General features: G+C 44.5%; 1 protein-coding gene across 5 annotated transcripts in view; it reads left to right on the forward strand.

The window, feature by feature from the left end:
• itpr1b (inositol 1,4,5-trisphosphate receptor, type 1b) overlaps positions 1 to 20,854 on the forward strand; it is a 556,093-nt gene that overhangs the window by 340,025 nt on the left and 195,214 nt on the right. For all 5 annotated transcript variants that reach the window (XR_010976943.1, XM_068051457.1, XM_068051458.1 and 2 more), the window contains one exon: positions 10,969 to 11,101. Coding sequence is in view for 4 of the 5 variants with exons in the window: in XM_068051457.1 (XP_067907558.1) it covers positions 10,969 to 11,101 (133 nt within the window). In the remaining variant the exon portion in view is untranslated. The remainder of the gene's footprint in view (positions 1 to 10,968; positions 11,102 to 20,854) is intronic.

Consider the following 20,854-nt stretch of genomic DNA (forward strand, 5'->3'; position numbering starts at 1 on the left):
TTCTCTCTCTGCCTCTCTCTCTCTCTGCCTCTCTCTCTCTCTGCCTCTCTCTCTCTCTGCCTCTCTCTCTCTCTGCCTCTCTCTCTCTCTGCCTCTCTCTCTCTCTGCCTCTCTCTCTCTCTGCCTCTCTCTCTCTCTGCCTCTCTCTGCCTCTCTCTGCCTCTCTCTCTCTCCTCTAATTCAAGTTTCCTCTGTTCCAATACCCTGTCGGAGTTTGCTTCTAACCCTGTTTCTGCTTCATATTCAAGGGAAAAATGGTTGGCCACTAGTCTTAGGGGTTCAGACTTCCTCACCTTCGATGTCTGTTGGTATGTAAATATTTTTTCCAGCCATGGCTGATCTGTTTAACAAGTCATTTCCTCATTTCAACAGTTAAAAATCAATGTTTTAGAAGTATATGAAGGGCAAGAGGATAACCAGGGAAAGAGTAGGGCCCATTAAGGACCAAAGTGGCAATCTGTGTGTGGAGTCGGAGGACGTAGGTGAGGTTTTAAATGATTACTTTTCATCTGTGTTCACTATGGAGAAGGACGATGTAGGTGTAGAGATCAGGGAAAGGGAATGTGATATACTTGAACAAATTAGCATTGAAAGGGAGGAGGTTTTAGTTGGCTTCAAAGTGGATAAATCCCCAGGCCCAGATGAGATGTATCCCAGGCTGTTATGTAAGGCAAGGGAGGAGATTGCAGGGGGTCTGACACAAATTTTCAAATCCTCTCTGGCCATTGGAGAAGTGCCAGGTGACTGGAGGACAGCGAATGTGGTGCCATTATTCAAGAAGGGTAGCAGGGATAAACCAGGTAATTACAGGCTTGTGAGTCCAACATCTGTGGAAGGGAAAATATTGGAAAAAACTCTGAAGGACAGGATTAATCTCCACTCGGAGAGGCAGAGATTAATCAGGGATAGTCAGCATGGCTTTGTCAGGGGGAGATCGTGTCTAACCAGTTTGATTGAATTTTTCAAGGAGGTGACTAGGTGAGGGTAAAGTAGTTGATGTTGTCTACATGGACTTCAGTATGGCTTTTCATAAGGTCCCACATGGGAGATTGGTAAAGAAGGTAAAAGCCCATGGGATCCAGGGTAATTCGGCAAATTGGATCCAAAATTGGCTTTGTGGCAGGAGGCAGAGGGTGATGGTCGCGGGTTGTTTTTGCGAGTGGAAGCCTGTGACCAGTGGTGTACCACAGGGATCGGTGCTGGGACCCTTGCTGTTTGTAGCGTACATTAATGATTTAGACGAGAATATAGGAGGTATGATCAGTAAGTTCGCAGATGACACGAAAATTGGTGGTGTCGTAAGTAGTGAGGAGGAAAGCTTTAGATTACAGGTTGATATGGATGGGTTGGTAAGATGGGCGGAGCTGTGGCAAATTGAATTTGATCCTGAGAAGTGTGAGGTGATGCATTTTGGGAGGACTAATAAGGCAAGGGAATATACATTGGATGGTAGGACTCTAGGAAGTACAGAGGGTCAGAGGAACCTTGGTGTACTTGTCCATAGATCACTGAAGGCAGTAGCACAGGTAGATAAGGTGGTTAGGAAGGCTTACGGGATATCTGCTTTTATTAGCCGACGCATAGAATATAAGAGCAGGGAGGTTATGATGGAGCTGTATAAAATGCTAGTTAGGCCACAGCTGGAGTACTGTGTACAGTTCTGGTCACCACACTATAGGAAGGATGTGATTGTCCTAGAGAGGGTGGAGAGGAGATTCACCAGGATGTTGCCTAGGCTGGAGCATTTCTGCTATGAAGAGAGACTGGATAGGCTAGGATTGTTTTCCTTGGAGCGGAGACCTGATTGAGGTGTACAAAATTATGAGGTGCATTGATAGATTAGATAGGAAGAAACTTTTTCCCTTAGCAGAGGTGTCAATATCCAGGGGGCATAGATTTAAGTTAAGGGGCAGGAGGTTCAGAGGAGATTTGAGAAAAAAAAATTTCACCCAGAGGATGGTTGGAATCTGGAACCCACTGCCTGAAGGGTGAGTAGAGGCAGGAACCCTCAACATTTAAGAAGTATTTAGATGAGCACTTGAAATGCCATAGCATACAAGGCTACGGGCCAAGTGCTAGAAAATGGGATTAGAATAGATAGGTGCTTGATGGCTGGCACGGACATGGTGGGCCGAAGGACCTGTTTCTGTGCTGTATAACTCTATGTTTATGACAAAATTAACATGCCTCATTCTTGGCAGGTGGGGGCCCAGCATGACTATATCTTTGAAAAAGCAGAAAGTGTTACTAACCGCCTGGCCAGCAGTTGAAGAGCACAGGAGTTTGCTCGAAGTTTGTACCGTTGAGAGACTCTGGTTTTAACTCAGCCAGCGGCCCAAAACTAGCAGTATTCGAATGGGCACTTTATTAAATACCCTGTCTGATTTTCCATTGATAGCTTTGATAGTGTATGAACAATCTCAATTCATTGACCTATGTGCACATTGAAAACATTGCACACCAATTTCTTTCTATATAATGAACAGCAGCAATAAACCGCAAAACCAGTGGTTGCTGCAAAGGTACAGAGTTGGAATTTTGCATTGCAGTGGCGTAGTGGTATTATCACTGGACTAGTAACCCAGAGACCCAGGGTATTTTTCTGGGGACATGGGTTCGAATCCCACCACAGCAGAAGGTGGAATTTGAATTTAATTAATAAATTTGGAATTAAAAGCTAGTCTAATGATGGCCATGAAACCACTTATTTTTTATTTATTTAGAGATACAGCACTGAAACAGGCCCTTCGGCCCACTGAGTCTGTGCCGACCATCAACCACCCATTTATACTAATCCTACACTAATCCCATACTTCTACCACATCCCCACCTTCCCTATATTCCCCTACCACCTACCTATACTAGGGGCAATTTATACTGGCCAATTACCTATCAACCTGCAAGTCTTTGGCTGTGGTGATGGGAGGAAACCGGAGCACCTGGCGAAAACCCACGCGGTCACAGGGAGAACTTGCAAACTCCACACAGGCAGTACCCAGAATTGAACCCGGGTCGCTGGAGCTGTGAGGCTGCAGTGCTAACCACTGCGCCACCGTGCCGCCCATTGTCGATTGTTGTAGAAACCCATCTGGTTCACTAATGTCCTTTAGGGAAGGAAATCTGCTGTCCTTACCTTGTCTAGCCTACATGTGACTCCAGACCCCCAACAAAGTGGTTGACTCTTACATGCCCTCTGAAATGCCCTAGCAAGCCACTCAGTTGTACCTAACCGCTACCAAGTCAATAAAAAGGAATGAAACCGGACGGACCACCCGGCATCGACCTAGGCACCGGAAACGACAATGGCAAACCCAGCCCTGTCGGCCCTGCAAAGTCCTCCTCACTAACATCTGGGGGCCTGTGCCAAAGTTGGGAGAGTTGTCCCACAGACTAGTCAAGCAACAGCCTGACAAAGTCATACTCACGGAATCATACCTTACAGACAATGTCCCAGACACTGCCATCACCATCCCCGGGTATGTCCTGTCCCACTGGCAGGACTGACCCAGCAGAGGTGGTGGCACAGTGGTATACAGTAGGGAGGGAGTTGCCCTGGGCGGCCTCAACGTCGACTCCGGACCCCATGAAGTCTCATGGCATCAGGTCAAACATGGGCAAAGTAACCTCCTGCTGATTACCACCTACCGCTCTCCCTCAGCTGATGACTCAGTACTCCTCCATGTTGAACACCACTGGGAAGAAGCACTGAGGGTGGCAAGGGCAAAAAATGTACTCTGGGTGGGGGACTTCAATGTCCATCACCAAGAGTGGCTCGGTAGCACCACTACTGATCGAGCTGGACGAGTCCTAAAGGACATAGCTGCTCGACTGGGTCTGCGGCAGGTGGTGAGGGAACCAACACGAGGGAAAAACATACTTGACCTCGTCCTCATCAATCTGCCTGCCGCAGATGCTTCTGTCCATGACTATTGGTAGGAGAGACCACCGCACAGTCCTTGTGGAGACGAATTCCCGCCTTCACACTGAGGATACCGTCCATTGTGTTGTGTGGCACTACCACCGTGCTAAATGGGATAGATTTTGAACAGATCTAGCAATGCAAAACTGGGCATCCATGAGGTACTGTGGGCCATCAGCAGCAGCAGAATTATACTCAACCACAATCTGTAACCTCATGGCCCGGCATATCCCCCACTCTACCATTACCATCAAGCCAGGAGACCAACCCTGGTTCAAGAGTGCAGGAGGGCATGCCAGGAGCAGCACCAGGCATACCTCAAAATCAGGTGTCAACCTGGTGAAGCTACAACACAGGACTATCTGCGTGCCAAATTGCGTAAGTAGCATGCGATAGACAGAGCTAAGCAATCCCATAACCAACGGATTGGATCCAAGCTTGGATCTGATCCGTTGGTTATGGGATTGCTTAGCTCTGTCTATCGCATGCTGCTTACGCAATTTGGCAACCTGGCCAATTACCGCCCCATCAGCCTACTCTCAATCATCCGTAAAATGATGGAAGGTATCATCAACAGTGCCATCAAGCGGCACTTGCTTAGCAATAACCTGCTCAGTGACGCTCAGTTTGGGTTCCGCCAGGGCCACTCAGCTCCTGACCTCATTACAGCTTTGGTTCAAACATGGACAAAAGAGCTGAACTCAAGAGGTGAGGTGAGAGTGACTGCGCTTGACATCAAGGCAGCATTTGACCGAGTATGGCATCAAAGAGCCCGAGCTAAACTGAGGTCAATGGGAATTGGGGAAAACCCTCCGCTGGCTGGAGTCATACCTGGCGCAAAGGAAGCTGGTTGTGGTTGTTGGAGGTCAATCATCTGAGCTTCAGGACATCACTGCAGGAGTTCCTCAGGGTAGTGTCCTAGACCCAACCATCTTCAGCTGCTTCATCAATGACCTTCCTTCAATCATAAGGTCAGAAGTGGGCATGTTCGCTGATGATTGCACAATGTTCAGCACCATTCGTGACTCCTCAGATACTGAAGCAGTCTGTGTAGAAATGCAGCAAGACCTGGACAATATCCAGGCTTGGGCTGATAAGTGGCAAGTAACATTTGCGCCACACAAGTGCCTGGCAATGACCATCTCCAACAAGAGAGAATCTAACCATCTCCCCTTGACATTCAACGGCATTACCATCGCTGAATCCCCCACTATCAACATCCTAGGGGCTACTATTGAGCAGAAACTGAACTGGAGTAGCCATATAAATACCGTGGCTACAAGAGCAGGTCAGAAGCTAGGAATCCTGTGGTGAGTAACTCACCACCTGAATCCCCAAAGCCTGTCCACCATTTACAAGGCACAAGTCAGGTGTGTAATGGAATATTCTCCACTTGCCTGGATGGGTGCAGCTCCAAAAACACTCGAGGAGCTCGACACCATCCAGGACAAAGCAGCACGTTTGATTGGCACCCCATCTACAAACATTCATTCCCTCCACCACCGACGCACAGTGGCAGCAGTGTGTACCATCTACAAGATGCACTGCAGCAATGCACCAAGGCTCCTTGGACAGCACCTTCCAAACCCGCGATCTCTACCAACTAGAAGGACAAGGTCAGCAAATGCATGGGAACACCAGCACCTGCAAGTTCCCCTCCAAGTCACACACCATCCTGACTTGGAACTATATCGCCGTTCCTTCACTGTCGCTGGTTCAAAATCCTGGAACTCCCTTCCTAACAGCACTGTGGGTATACCTACCCTAAATGGACTGCAGCGGTTCAAGAAGGCAGCTCACCACCACCTTCTCGAGCGCAATTAGGGATGGACAATAAATGCTGGCCTAGCCAGCGACGCCCACATCCCTGAATGAATAAAAAAAAACAGACACCCAGCTCTACCTCACCACCACCTCTCTTGAGCCCTCCACTCTCTCTCAACTTTCAGACTGCTTGTCTGGCATTCAGTACTGGATGATCAGAAATTTCTTTCTATTAAATATTGGGAAGACCGAAGCCGCTGTCTTTGGTCCCTGCCACCAACTCCATCCCACTCCCTAGCAACTATCTGAAGCTGAACCAGACCATCTGCAACCTTGGTGTTGTATTTGACACCGAGATGAGCTTTTGACTATATATCCGGGCCATCACTAAGACCACCTATTTCCACCTCCGTAAGATCGCCAACTCCACCCCTGCCTTAGCTTATTTGCTGCTGAAATCCTCATTCATGTCTTTGTTACCTCTAGGCTTGACTCTTTCAATGCACTCCTGCCTGGCTTCCAATGATCTATCCTTTAGAAACTTGATTTCTAAAACTCTGATGCCTGTGTCCTAACTCACACCAAGTCCTGTTCACCCATCACCTCTTTGCTCGCTAACCTACATTGGCTCCCAGTTAAACAATGCCTCGATTTTAAATTCTCATCCTTTATTTCAAATCCCTCCATTGCCTTGCCCATCTCCCTCTAACCCGCGCTCCCTCTAACTCTAATCTCCTCCAGCCCCTCAACCCTCAAATATATGTATACTCCTTTATTTCTGTCCCCTGAGCATCCCTAACTTTTATCACTCCAACATTGGTGGCTTAGCCTTCAGCTGGCGAGGCCCTAAGCTCTGGAGTTCTCTCCCTAAACCCCTCTGCTTCTCTACCTCTCTTTCCTCCTTTAAACTGCTGCTTAAAATCTACTTCTTTGATCAAGCTCTTGATCATCTGCCCTATGTGGCTCAGTGTCAAATTTTGTTTTCGAATGCTCCTGTGAAGCACCTTTGGGATGCTTTATAATGTTAAAGGTGCTAAATAAATATAAGTTGTTATTAGTCATGTTGAACAATTCAGTTGTTGAATTGATTTATTTTTAGATGTGTCCAATAAACAGTTGTTACATTCTCAAGAAAAATATTGCAAGAATTCTTCAAATTATGATGGCACTTTGTAGATCTCTCAGCATGCTCTGATATAGGGTTAAATAAATTTGTTTATTGAGAAGTCCAATTCTTGCTCATTTATTTTTCCATCCCATGCAAGTCAGCTCAAAGTGGCAAAACATAGGATACTGTTTCTCGTCATCACTAGTGCTATGTCCTTCCTCGTTCTGGATTTTCACTGTTTTTCTTTTCACTGCTATTGTGGATGACAGTTCCACTGTTTGACCCCAGCAAAAATTCTTCCAACTTGATGTTTTGTCATTGCTTGTTAGATCTTGGTATAATTTTTAAGTTCTCTTGTCATTTCTATGCCTGCTGGTGTAGAATTTCATGACAGATTCTGGGATCCTCTCCATTAAGAAAGGCCAGTGATGACTGTGTCTGACTTCAATCAGTCCTTTTTTTGGATCCATCTTGAATCTTGCAAAATGGATATGTTGACTCTCATCCTTCCAGCTCCTGCTGAATATTTGACAGTTGGAATCTTTTTTAACACCTCTTTGGCACAGGACCTGGACATTCCTTTGTCTTCAGGTGTCCTAAGATTTATTTTCCCATTCCATTCCCATTCATAGTTCTTGTTACAATACAGCCATGTCTTTTCGCTTCATATAGTATCGATTGCAACTGGGACTGAAACCGTTAGGGCACCCACTTGCCCTGTCCCACCCGCCTCACTCACCTCCCCCAGCAAAAAAGTAAGGAAGACCTAGCTTTCTGACATACTGGACCTAATTCCAGTAGTCTAAGTGGTGATTCCTTGCAGGCAATTTGATTTATGCTGCAGTTGATGGGAGTCTGATCTGGCTTGGTTCTTCTCCTTGCCAGTTTTGTGCTGGATTGGAGCAACTTGGCTTTGTGGGGATTTTGCCTGTACAGTTATGGAAGCCTTGTTAACATTGAAAAGTGTTGCCTTTTCTACTGACAAAAACTTAAATGGAACTTAATTGCCAGCATAATGAAAAGAACAGGTTAGGATACAGCATTCCAATTATCCACACTTGCTTGCAGCCTGTCGTCTGTTTCAGATTCACTTGCTTCTTGAATTTCATGGACAATTCCGTCATTTTATGAGCTTTGGGATTTGTTCTTACAATTCTTGGTCGAGACTATCATGCTACTTTCTCTCAGTTCTACCTGTAGAGTTTGTGAGCTTCAAGTTCTGGTGGTAAACCTACTTTTATTAAACATTTCAGGCGAGGCTACCTTAACAGCACAAATAACCTTCTGTCAACTGACGTGACCAAATGTCACCAGCCAATTGCGTACTTGCTCTTCAGATAAAAATTGATGTTTCTGTTTGGAAGGCCTTAGTGTTCTATTTAGATAGAAGCAAAGATGTTGGCTGCTTTAGGCAACTCTATTTCCCCAACCCTTATATTTTATTATTTGTTCTCTGGATGCGGGCAAGGCTGCCACTTCTTCCTTCTTGCCCTGAGGATTGCTGCCTTGAGCAGCTGCAGTCTGTGTTTTACAGCAGTTTGGATGCAACTGGATGACTCGCAAGGTCACTTCAGAGGGCAGTTAAGAGTCAACGTTTGTGTGGGACTGGAGTCACATTTCGGCCAGACTGGGTAAGGGTAGAAGCTCGCATTAGTGAACCCGCTGGGTTTTTCCACAACAACCGATAGCTCTGTGGTTACTTTTATTGGTAGCAGCTTTTCATTTCCAGATTTTGTTCCTAACTGAATTCCAATAGCCACGGTGGGATCTGAACTCGCATTCTCTGGATTATAAGTTCTATACGTAAGCACTATGCTACGTCCCCTGAAGGTAGTGACGTGCTTGGAGCACTCTTACAGCTGCTGTCAGCTCTCCTAAACCATGACTGTTCCTTATTGGTGAATCGGGGCAGTGAATGTCATTGAACTATATGACAGTGAGAATGTAACCCTATTCTCACCGAAGGTTTGCACGGGAGCCCATTCTAGCAGGGGTCAATTGATGATGGTGGATGGTTGGAAAGCTAATCTTTGTCGTTTGCTGCTGCTCCTCCTTTCCTAGTCCTCCAGCTCATGCTCTCTCTGGCTAAGATCTGCTACTCAGTACAGACCAGTTATTGCGTCTGAGAATTAAATCCCGTGGTGCATTTACTCACTGAGCTGTCAAGGGAGAGCCAGTTGATGTTCAAATGGTACTGGAGCCAATTACTAAACCATGTTTGGCTCAGTGAGTAGTAGAATGAAGCTTGACGTGTTTTTTAAAATTAATATTCTGATGATGCTGAGCCACCAGGAAAGGCTGAATCTCATTCATGCTGTGCCCACTTCATTAGTAAATATGTAAAGGATTTCTCTTGATGCCACCAACAGGTAGTTTATATGATGATTTGAAGCGTTACTCTCTTGATTTGACAACAAAAGCCAAGCTCATCATTGTAGCACTGCTCCAAGATGGACTGCAAATACCTACCTTGTGTTCTGTGATGGAATTCATATATAGGGGAAAATAAATGAGGAAGCATTATTAACAGTGGACACTGTCTTTCTCATTCTCATGGCTGGATCTGTTCCATTTACAAGAATCTTTAGTATTCTCTCTGTGTATACAGGGCTGTATAGGTCACTGCTGGAATGCTTTGAGCTACAGTGTTCTTTTTAGCCACCCCTTTATATTTCAGTCTGGTCTCTTCAATCGAAAAAAACTGGGGATGGGCAACTCCAGTATGAACCTTTGCATCCAACACCCACTTGGAGATCCAATAGCTTGTATGACTGGTGCAACATTGAATGTCATTGTTTCATTAGGATTGTGACCTCCGTCTATGAATGAGGATAGTTACCCCAATCCCCTTAACAAAAATAACAGCAACAACTCATCTTTAACACAGTAAAATGTCCCAAGATGCTTCACAGGGACATTAACAAATAAAATTTGATGCCAAGCTACAGAGATATCATGGCAGGTGACTGAAAGCTTGGTCGAAGAGGTAGCTTTTATAGAGTGACTTCAAGGAGGAGAGCGGAGTGGAGAGGTAGAGGCATTTAGGGAGGGAATTCCAGATCTTACGGTCTAGGCAGCTGAAGGTGCAGTCACTAACAGTAAAGTGAAGGAAATTAGGGATGCACTAATTAGGGAGGCCAGAATTGTAGAAATGCAGAGTCCTTGGTGGGCTGTAGCACTGGAAGAGGTTGCAGAGTTGGGGAGGGGAGGGCGAGGCTATGGAGGGATTTGAACACAAGGATAAGAATTTTAAAAGTAACGGTTGCAAGACCAGGAGCCAATGTGTATGGGTTAGGGAGCACAAGGAATGATGGGTGAACAGGACTTGGTATGAGTTAGGAAAAGGGCAGCAGAGTTTTGAACGAGCTGAAGTTTACGGAGGGTGGTAGATCGCAAGCCAGCCAAGACACCATTGGAAGAGTCATAGAAAGAGGTACCAAAGGCAGGGGCAAGGGTTTCAGCTGCAGTTGGACTGAGGTGGAGTAAAGACCAGCAGTATTATGGAGGTGAAAGTCAGTAGTTTTGGTGATGGAAAGGATATGTGGTTGGGAAATAAACTTGTCACCTTACAGCTCCTGTCGTGAAGGATGTCTTCATAAACATTCTGATGCTTCTCCATGCTAAGTTAATGCATAAATTTGAAGTGGAAAACTTGTTGAGTTTTTTTTTGCCACTCTTGTCAACCTTTTATTAATTCAAGAACAGGAATGTATCTCCCAAAGCAAAATGCTACATTTTGCTGTCTAAGACCTGCAAAGCTTGCATGCAAAAACAAGAAGACAACTTGAAGATCGGGCAGCCATTGGCCTTGAATCACAGCCATGTATTTGACAGCTCTGCATCTGCTTTTGTCCAGGCCACTTGTGTCTTGCCCTATTTTCTTCCCCAGCAATACTTGTGTGTATTTTGGTTATTGCTGAATCATCCTTTGTGATTACACTGACCAGGAATAGGTGCTTCCCATCAATAGGCATGTAGATTTCAAGGGGATTTACTTGCCATTTGTTTACGTTAAGAGTCCAAAATGCTTCAGCATGTTGTTGAATCATTCTAAAGAACATAACTACTTGTTAATGTTGGCTTTTTTTTGTTTTAAATGGTTTACACTTAAACCTGTTCACTCTCGCACAGCTCTGTACTCCCTTCTTGTCTAACAAATTTGTTTTGCCTTACCAAGGGTGAAGCTCTAAGACAGATCTTGGTCAATCGGTACCATGGCAACGTCAGGTCAGTAGGTAGAAGAGACAGCCTGACTAATTTTCACAATGGCCCACTGTCAGCAGGCGGGAGCAACAAATCTCTTGAGCGAGGTAAGATATTCATTTTTGCCACAGTCCAGATAATACAAGTCTTTGAGGTTAGTTGCAACCCACTGTATTATATCAACATTGCCAAATTTGTAATAAAAACAGAAAATGCTGGAAACACTTAGTGGGTCAGACAGCGTCCGTGGAGAGAGAAACGGAGCTAATGTTTCAGATTAATTAATTGGAAGATTTTTAGCAATAAACAACTTTTAAGTGCGCATAGAGCCAGGGAAAAGATCTAAGGGGAGAGGTCTGCAATGGGGTGGAGAGCAGGAGTGATTAAATAATAAAAATGATTGGTGCTTCCCATTTTGTGGCAGATTATAAATGGGCCATACAGTTGTGTAAAAACTGTAGATTAAATTTGGCGGCCAGCCTGTACTATTTGATGCTGAATGCTTATGTAGCAGCCCAGGTATAATTGGAATGTGTTTGGTGGCTTCCTTCGACCTGCCTGTGAGATGTCCATGAAACCTCAGTGAATTCGGCTTTTGTTTTTCTCAATGAGGACTGAGAATTTCGACAGCTAACTCTTGGCAGCAGCCCATTGAACCTACTCAAGCTAATTGCCCTGACTTGGTCTAGCTTTGACTATTTTCGTACTATTTGCTTGCACAGATAGTGATAGCCTTCTATCCCAGCTACTCTTGAATTTAATACAAATCTGTGTAAGACTGAACAAGCAAAGTGAATTTCACCTGTGGTTAAAGGATATGGAGCAAATTTTGTTTTTAATTGTTGTGAGATTGGGACTTACATCACTGCCGCTTTGAGATGATCTCCCCTCGTAAGTGTTGTATGTTCTGTTCTTTTTAATACTGTACCCATAAGTTGGAGTTATCCTCAAAGGCAAGAAGTTAATTACAAATATCTCAGCCATTTTTTGTTTCATTAGCTTCTGATGAAACTTGGGTGTAGTTAACTAACGCCCTAATATGGTTTGGCATCAACATGACCAGAAAAAGTTGGAATCTCAAGCTTCTATATTACTGACACGGGAGATGAATGCCTTAGTTATTAAACAGAGATTATTAGCGAAATACAACAGGGACTTGAAGCTAGCTGGGGAAGCCAGACCAACAGTGAGCTGCCTCTAAAATGTGCAGATAAGGCACATTTAACCGGCTTATTCCTCAGCACCATTTATTGCCAACACCCTGTCATTTAATTGAATCCAGACAGATAGCTTTATGGTAGCTGAAATAGCATCAGATGTCCTGCTGTGTTGGCTTTGCAAATGTACTGCACAAAACCAAGTCCAAGTTTGTCGCTGCTCCTCGGTTTACCTCAGAAAACTATGTACACATTTTTAAAATTACCACAGGGAAAAGTTACCTCAGATTCTAAATGTCACCAGTCTCTATGCTGTACTTGAAGCTCTGGCATGGACCTCCAAGTAATTAAGAGAGACCATCGATGGATTCGACAGCTTCTGTTCTGGCAGTAATCAGCAGCTGCCTTTGGTCAGGTTACCATAGGGAGTTTGTGAAGTCTTACTAATGGGGTACAAAAATAACTGCAGTAACTTAAACCATACTTGCATAGAATTACATTGCATCGAGTTTATCACACAGAAGCAGGCCATTTGGTGCTCCACACTAGTCTTCTCCCACCTTACTTCATCTAACCGTACTGACATAGACATTCCTTTCTCTTTCATGTACTTATCTAGATTCTCCTTAAATGCATCTACGCTATTCACTCCAATCACTCTTTGTGGTAGCATTGAAATGATTCCAAGGGAGGACAAGTTCCAAATTGTGTAGTAAACAATTTGGCCTTGTGAATTTGGAGTTTTTTTGAATTCTGGTCAAAAAATAAATTCATGATTCCTCAGGTCAAAAATTAAGCATTATGTCCATAAGCAAATAATTTTGGAAGAAACATACAAAATGTGTTTTAAGTAGTTAAAAATACTTATAATTGTATCAAAATAGTCTAACATTAATACAAATTGGTGCCTCAGTAGCTACTTCCTCAGCATCTCCTCCCTGACCTGACGGAACCTTATTCCAGTTCCATGGTGGAGGAGGCACTGAGCAAGCAGCTGCTGGTGCACCAACATATTTTACGGTTATACTTGGAGAGGCAGCTGCAAACACTCATTGTTTACTCAAATAAACAAATAGTGAAGGTGCACTGTAACTCCAGGCCATCCATTTGTACTCCATTAGTAGGCCTCTTGTAACTTGAACTAAGACAGCTGCTGATTAACAGCATAGCAGAAGCTATTAAATCCATCAATGCTCCCTTTTAATTGCTTGGTTGTCCTACTGGGTGTGCCAGGGTTTGACTGCAGCACAGATTGGTGACATTTACAAAGCTGCACTAAAAGGCAAAAGTGCTGAATGTGTCACACTAGAGCTGCAATATGCTGACATTGACATTCTTGGCTTTTATCAGGTTTAGTCCTAATTTTAAGAGTCACCTTTTGAATGGTAATCATCAGGTTTATCCTGAAATCAGAGCGCTGACAAAAAATTACTTGTGAATAGTTTGTTTGCAATGGGATGTTGTGAAAATGATAGGCGAGCAACAAATCCAGCACACACCACCCACAGGTGACACTTTCTTTAGAGAAGGGGCATTAAGGAGTAATAATTGAACCACGATTGAAATAAACACATTGCAGTATAATTTCTGCCTGTGGACAATGTGATTGAAGAACCTGCACTAACTTTGCTGCTTGCATTAATGCCTAGCGATAATCTAAGCGTGTCTCATGTTAGCTGTAGCACAACCACATGTCTGCCGTAAGGACTTGAGGGAAACTGGACAGTTGTAACCCACCAAGATACTCTTTGCACCAGACTTTATGCAGTATTTAAGAAAATAACTGGTCAATGCTCACAAATGTACGTTAATAACTTGGGGTACAGGGCATAATTTTGAAATCTGCAGATGACATAAAACGTGGAAGTGAAGTAAACAGTGAAGATGTTCATAGACTTGAGGAGGACAGAGACATGGCAGATGAAACTCAAGACAGAAAAGTATAAGGTGATGCATTTTCGGAGGAAGCTTGAGGAGAGACAATAGAAGTAAATGGTACAATTTGATGGAGGGGAGGGGTGCACAAACAGACACTTGGCAATGTTGGTGCACAAATCTTTGAAGGTGGTAGAACAGGTTAACAAAGCATTTAAAAAATATCAGATCCTGGGCTTTCTAAGGAGAGGCATAGAGTACAAAAGCCAGGAAATTATGCAAAACCTTTATAACACACTACTTTGGCCCCACTGGAGAATTGTGTCCAATTCTGGGCAACACACTTTAGGAAGGATATGAAAGCTTTGGAGAGGGTACAGAAAAGATTTACTAGAATGGTTCCAGTTAAGTGGATAAAGAACAAAGAACAAAGAAAATTACAGCACAGGAACAGGCCCTTCGGCCCTCCAAGCCGACGCCGATCCAAATCCTCTATCTAAACCTGTCGCCTATTTTCTAAGGGTCTGTATCTCTTTACTTCCTGCCCATTCATGTATCTGTCTAGATACATCTTAAAAGACGCTATCGTGCCTGCGTCTACCACCTCCGCTGGTAATGCGTTCCATGCACCCACCACCCTCTGCGTAAAGAACTTTCCACGCATATCCCCCCTAAACTTTTCCCCTTTCACTTTGAACTCGTGTCCCCTTGTAATTGAATCCCCCACTCTGGGGGGGAAAAAGCTTCTTGCTATCCACCCTGTCTATACCTCTCATGATTTTGTACACCTCAATCAGGTCCCCCCTCAACCTCCGTCTTTCTAATGAAAATAATCCTAATCTACTCAACCTCTCTTCATAGCTAGCGCCCTCCATACCAGGCAACATCCTGGTGAACCTCCTCTGCACCCTCTCCAAAGCATCCACATCCTTTTGGTAATGTGGCGACCAGAACTGCACGCAGTATTCCAAATGTGGCCGAACCAAAGTCCTATACAACTGTAACATGACCTGCCAACTCTTGTACTCAATACCCCGTCCGATGAAGGAAAGCATGCCGTATGCCTTCTTGACCACTCTATTGACCTGCGTTGCCACCTTCAGGGAACAATGGACCTGAACACCCAAATCTCTCTGTACATCAACTTTCCCCAGGACTTTTCCATTTACTGTATAGCTCACTCTTGAATTGGATCTTCCAAAATGCATCACCTCGCATTTGCCCTGATTGAACTCCATCTGCTATTTCTCTGCCCAACTCTCCAGTCTATCTATATTCTGCTGTATTCTCTGACAGTCCCCTTCAGTATCTGCTACTCCACCAATCTTAGTGTCGTCTGCAAACTTGCTAATCAGACCACCTATACTTTCCTCCAAATCATTAATGTATATCACAAACAACAGTGGTCCCAGCACGGATCCCTGTGGAACACCACTGGTCACACGTCTCCATTTTGAGAAACTCCCTTCTACTGCTACTCTCTGTCTCCTGTTGCCCAGCCAGTTCTTTATCCATCTAGCTAGTACACCTTGGACCCCAAGCGCCTTCACTTTCTCCATCAGCCTGCCATGGGGAACCTTATCAAACGCCTTACTGAAGTCCATGTATATGACATCTACAGCCCTTCCCTCATCAATCAACTTTGTCACTTCCTCAAAGAATTCTATTAAATTGGTAAGACATGACCTTCCCTGCACAAAACCATGTTGCCTATCACTGATGAGCCCATTTTCTTCCAGATGGGAATAGATCCTATCCCTCAGTATCTTCTCCAGCAGCTTCCCTACCACTGACGTCAGGCTCACCGGTCTATAATTACCTGGATTTTCCCTGCTACCCTTCTTAAGCAAGGGGACAACATTAGCAATTCTCCAGTCCTCCGGGACCTCACCCGTGTTTAAGGATGTTGCAAAGATATCTGTTAAGGCCCCAACTATTTCCTCTCTCGCTTCCCACAGTAACCTGGGATAGATCCCATCCGGGCCTGGGGACTTGTCCACCTTAATGCCTTTTAGAATACCCAACACTTCCTCCCTCCTTATGCCGACTTCACCTAGAGTAATCAAACATCTGTCCCTAACCTCAACATCCGTCATGTCCCTCTCCTCGGTGAATACCGAAGCAAAGTACTCGTTTAGAATCTCACCCATTTTCTCTGACTCCACGCATAACTTTCCTCCTTTGTCCTTGAGTGGGCCAATCCTTTCTCTAGTTACCCTCTTGCTCCTTATATATGAATAAAAGGCTTTGGGATTTTCCTTAACCCTGTTTGCTAAAGATATTTCATGACCCCTTTTAGCCCTCTTAATTCCTCGTTTCAGATTGCGCCTACAATCCCGATATTCTTTCAAAGCTTCGTCTTTCTTCAGCCGCCTAGACCTTATGTGTGCTTCCTTTTTCCTCTTAGCTAGCCTCACAATTTCACCTGTCATCCATGGTTCCCTAATCTTGCCATTTCTACCCCTCATTTTCACAGGAACATGTCTCTCCTGCACGCCAATCAACCTCTCTTTAAAAGCCTCCCACATATCTAAAGTGGATTTACCTTCAAACAGCTGCTCCCAATCTACATTCCCCAGCTCCTGCCGAATTTTGGTATAGTTGGCCTTCCCCCAATTTAGCACTCTTCCTTTAGGACCACTCTCGTCTTTGTCCATGAGTATTCTAAAACTTATGGAATTGTGATCCCTATTCCCAAAGTAGTCCCCTACTGAAATGTCAACCACCTGGCCCGGCTCATTTCCCAACACCAGGTCCAGTATGGTCCCTTCCCGAGTTGCTCTCGAAAACCCTCCTGGATGCTCCTTACAAATTCTGCTCCATCTAAACCTCTAACACTAAGTGAATCCCAGTCAATGTTGGGAAAATTAAAATCTCCTATCACCACCACCCTGTTGCTCCTACAGCTTTCCATAATCTGTTTATATATTTGTACCTCTATCTCACGCTCGCTGTTGGGAGGCCTGTAGTACAGCCCCAACATTGTAACCGCACCCTTCCTATTTCTGAGTTCTGCCCATATTGCCTCACAGCTCGAGTCCTCCATAGTGCCTTCCTTCACAGCTGTGATATCCTCTTTGACCAGTAATGCAACTCCTCCACCCCTTTTACCTCCCTCTCTATCCCGCCTGAAGCATCGGTATCCTGGGATATTTAGTTGCCAATCATGCCCTTCCCTTAACCAAGTCTCAGTAATAGCAATAACATCATACTCCCAGGTACTAATCCAAGCCCTAAGTTCATCTGACTTACCTACTACACTTCTTGCATTAAAACAAATACACCTCAGACCACCAGTCCCTTTGCTTTCATCATCTCCCTGCCTACTCTTTCCTTTAGTCACGCTGACTTCATTATCTAGTTCCTTACAGGCTTTAGTTACTACATCCTTACTCTCCACTGACCTCATTTGGTTCCCATCCCCCTGCCACATTAGTTTAAACCCTCCCCAACAGCGTTAGCAAAAGCACCCCCAAGGACATTGGTTCTAGTCCGGCCCAGGTGTAGACCGTCCAATTTGTAATCGTCCCACCTCCCCCAGAACCGGTCCCAATGTCCCAAAAATCTGAACCCCTCCCTCCTGCACCATCTCTCAAGCCACGCATTCATCCTGACTATTCTTTCATTTCTACTCTGACTATCACGTGGCACTGGTAGCAATCCTGAGATTACTACCTCTGAGGTCCTACTTTTTAACTTGGCTCCTAACTCCCTAAATTCTGCTTGTAGGACCTCATCCCGTTTTTACCTATATCATTGGTGCCTATGTGCACAACGACAACTGGCTGTTCACCCTCCCCCTTCAGAATGTTCTGCAGCCGATCTGAGACATCCCTGACCCGTGCACCTGGGAGGCAACATACCATTCGGGAGTCTCGTTTTCGACCACAGAACCGCCTATCTACTCCCCTTACAATCGAATCCCCTATGACTATCGCCCTTCCACTCTTTTTCCTGCCCTTCCGAACAGCAGAGCCAGCCACGGTGCCATGAACCTGGCTACTGCTGCCTTCCCCTGGTGAGCCATCTCCCTCAACAGTATCCAAAACGGTATACCTGTTGTGGAGGGAGATGACCGCAGGGGACACCTGCGCTGCCTTCCTGCTCTTTCTCTGCCTTTTGGTCACCCATTCCCTTTCTCCCTCAGCAATCCTAATCTGCGGTGTGACCAATTCACTAAACGTGCTATCCACGACCTCCTCAGCATCGCGGATGCTCCAAAGTGAGTCCATCCGCAGCTCGAGAGCCGTCATGCGGTCTAACAAGAGCTGCAGCTGGACACACTTCCTGCACGTGAAGGAGTCAGGGACATCAGCCATGTCCCTGAGCTCCCACATTGAACAAGAGGAGCATGTCACGGGTCTGAGATCTCCTGCCATTTTTAATCTTAAGCTTAAACTTAGTTAAATGAAAAAGGAACGAAAAGTTTTTTTTACCAATCACACGATAAAAAAAAAGAGAAATAGAAAAAGCCTTACCTTAAACTGGAGAATCTGGGGTTATTCTTAAATCAGAGAAGGCGAAGAGGAGATTTGATGTAGTTGTTTAAAATCATGAAGGGTTTAGATAAATAAAGAGAAACTGTTTCCACTGGCTGAAGGATCAATAACCAGAGGGCACAGATTTAAGGTGATTGGAAACCAGCGGCAATGTGAGGAAAAAATGTTTAAACAATGAACGGTTAGGATTTGGAATGCACTAGGGTGGTGGGTATAGATTAGACGGTAGTTTTCAAAAGGGAATTGGACAAATACTTGAAGGATAAAGAATTTCAGGGATAATGGGAAAGAGTGGGGGCGTGTGACAAACTGGAATGCTCTTCAAAAGAGCCGGCGCAGACTCAGTGGGTCATATGTGCTGCACTATTCTCTGATTCCATGAAATGCACCACCAGAGGATGTTTATAAAAAGTGAAGTTGTGGAATGATATTCATCTACCAATTGTGCTCTGAAGGTTTCATGGAGGCCAGAATTTGGAATAGATCTCGATTAATATTTACAAGGCCCATCACTGGTTCTACATTCTCAGCCAGGTCCTCCGAGTAATGTAGGAGTAAACTGACTGGATAATTCCTCTTGCGCATTGCTCAAATGTGCCCTTGGACAAAGAATCAAAAAGCACCGTTGGCCGCACCTGTGGGGATGTCTACTCACTGGATCTCCTCCCTCAGGAGAGCACCGGTGCTAACTTGAAGGGCTGATGAAGAAAATAGTGCATAGTTAAAGAACTCCTCACTGTAAGTCAGATTATTGTTCCTGGAACAACCTCTGTATAGTCAGCCCATGCTAGACTCCTGCTTGCATTGCACAAATGTTTGAGTGTTTATACAGACATGGTGATGAAACACTGTCAAATGACTCCATGGAAATAATCGGCAGATGTCCAAGGGTGCTTTCATGGGAAAATATTAGACAGTTCACTTATTGTGTGAACTTTGAAGTAACAGTAATGTAAAGGCACGAGTTGAAGAGCTTGTTTGTAGGTGAAATCTAATGGGAGGGTGGTGAAAGAATTAAAGCTGGGAATTTGTGCCGCATTCCTGATAATTATGATCAAACTAGACACCAGTCTCTCGGTGTTTCACTGTTATTTAACATAACTAGCCTTCACTTATACACCCACTTCATGCTGAAAGCACTAATTGTGATACATCTGGAATGGTAACCTGTTGCAACCCAACAGCGTTGGGGAACTTGGCCATTGACAGATGTATTCATGATTGATTTATCAGTGGGTAAGTTGCCAGTCGCTAGTTGGGAGAACCAACTTTCCCAAAATTGGTTTGTTTCTCTGTTTTCTGTACTGCTCCATGAAAGACCTTGGAGATTTGTGCCTCCCTGTTTGAATGCCACTTGAGCCCCACCATCATTGGCAGTGCAGATTGCTTACCTGCCTGATTGCTTCTGGTGCCTTGTTTTTAACTCTGTATGTTTCCAAGTATTATGTCTACTTGCTGGGGGGTTGGGAAGCTTGCATAAATCAACTTTATAGCTCAAATGTTTTTGTGAGACTTCACAAAGGATTGTGCATGTATATCTCTAAAGATGTTAATAAAGTCCATAACCAATAATGGATTCCACGGAGGAGGATCTGATTGCCAATAATTTTGCAAGAATGATCTGGGGCTTGGAGGATGAAATTATGCAGACTGGTTTCATAGATGTGGCTTTTATTCCCTTGAGTTTAGGTTGAGGGGGAATCAGATTGAAGCGTTTAAAATGTGAAGTATTTTTTAGGGTAGATGCAGAAAACTTGGTTCCTATTAATTGTATATTTAATTGCATTCAGGTAGTGAGCATTACCTGGCAATTCACTCATGCTCCTATAAATAGGAGCAAGTTGAAACTGTGGTGGTTGAGTTCAGAGGTGCATGTTTTATTTGTAGAGATACACATTATAAAACTACTAAAGTGTGTAAAGATTAGGCTCCAGTTCTATCCTTCACCACCTGGCTTTCTGGAGTAGAGTACTGCTGGTGGGGGAATCCAGAACAATGACATAATCTTAAAATTAGAGATGTCATTCAGGAGTGAAATCTCCTCATCTAAGGAAGGATATACTTGCCATAGAGGGAGTGCAATAGAGGTTCACCAGACTAATCCCTGGGATGGTAGGATTGTCTTATGAGGAGAGATTGCTGAAACTGGGCTTGTATTCTCTAGAGTTTTGAAGAATGAGAGGTGCTCTCGTTGAAACTTACAAAATTCTTACAGGACGTGACAGGGTAGATGTAGATAGAAAGTTTCCTCTGGCTGGTGAGTCTAGAACAAGAGGACACAGTCTCAGAATAAAGGACAGGCTATTTAAGACTGAGATGAGGAGGAATT

The sequence above is a fragment of the Heterodontus francisci genome, chromosome 19, assembly GCF_036365525.1.
Source record: "Heterodontus francisci isolate sHetFra1 chromosome 19, sHetFra1.hap1, whole genome shotgun sequence".
Lineage (NCBI taxonomy): Eukaryota > Metazoa > Chordata > Chondrichthyes > Heterodontiformes > Heterodontidae > Heterodontus > Heterodontus francisci.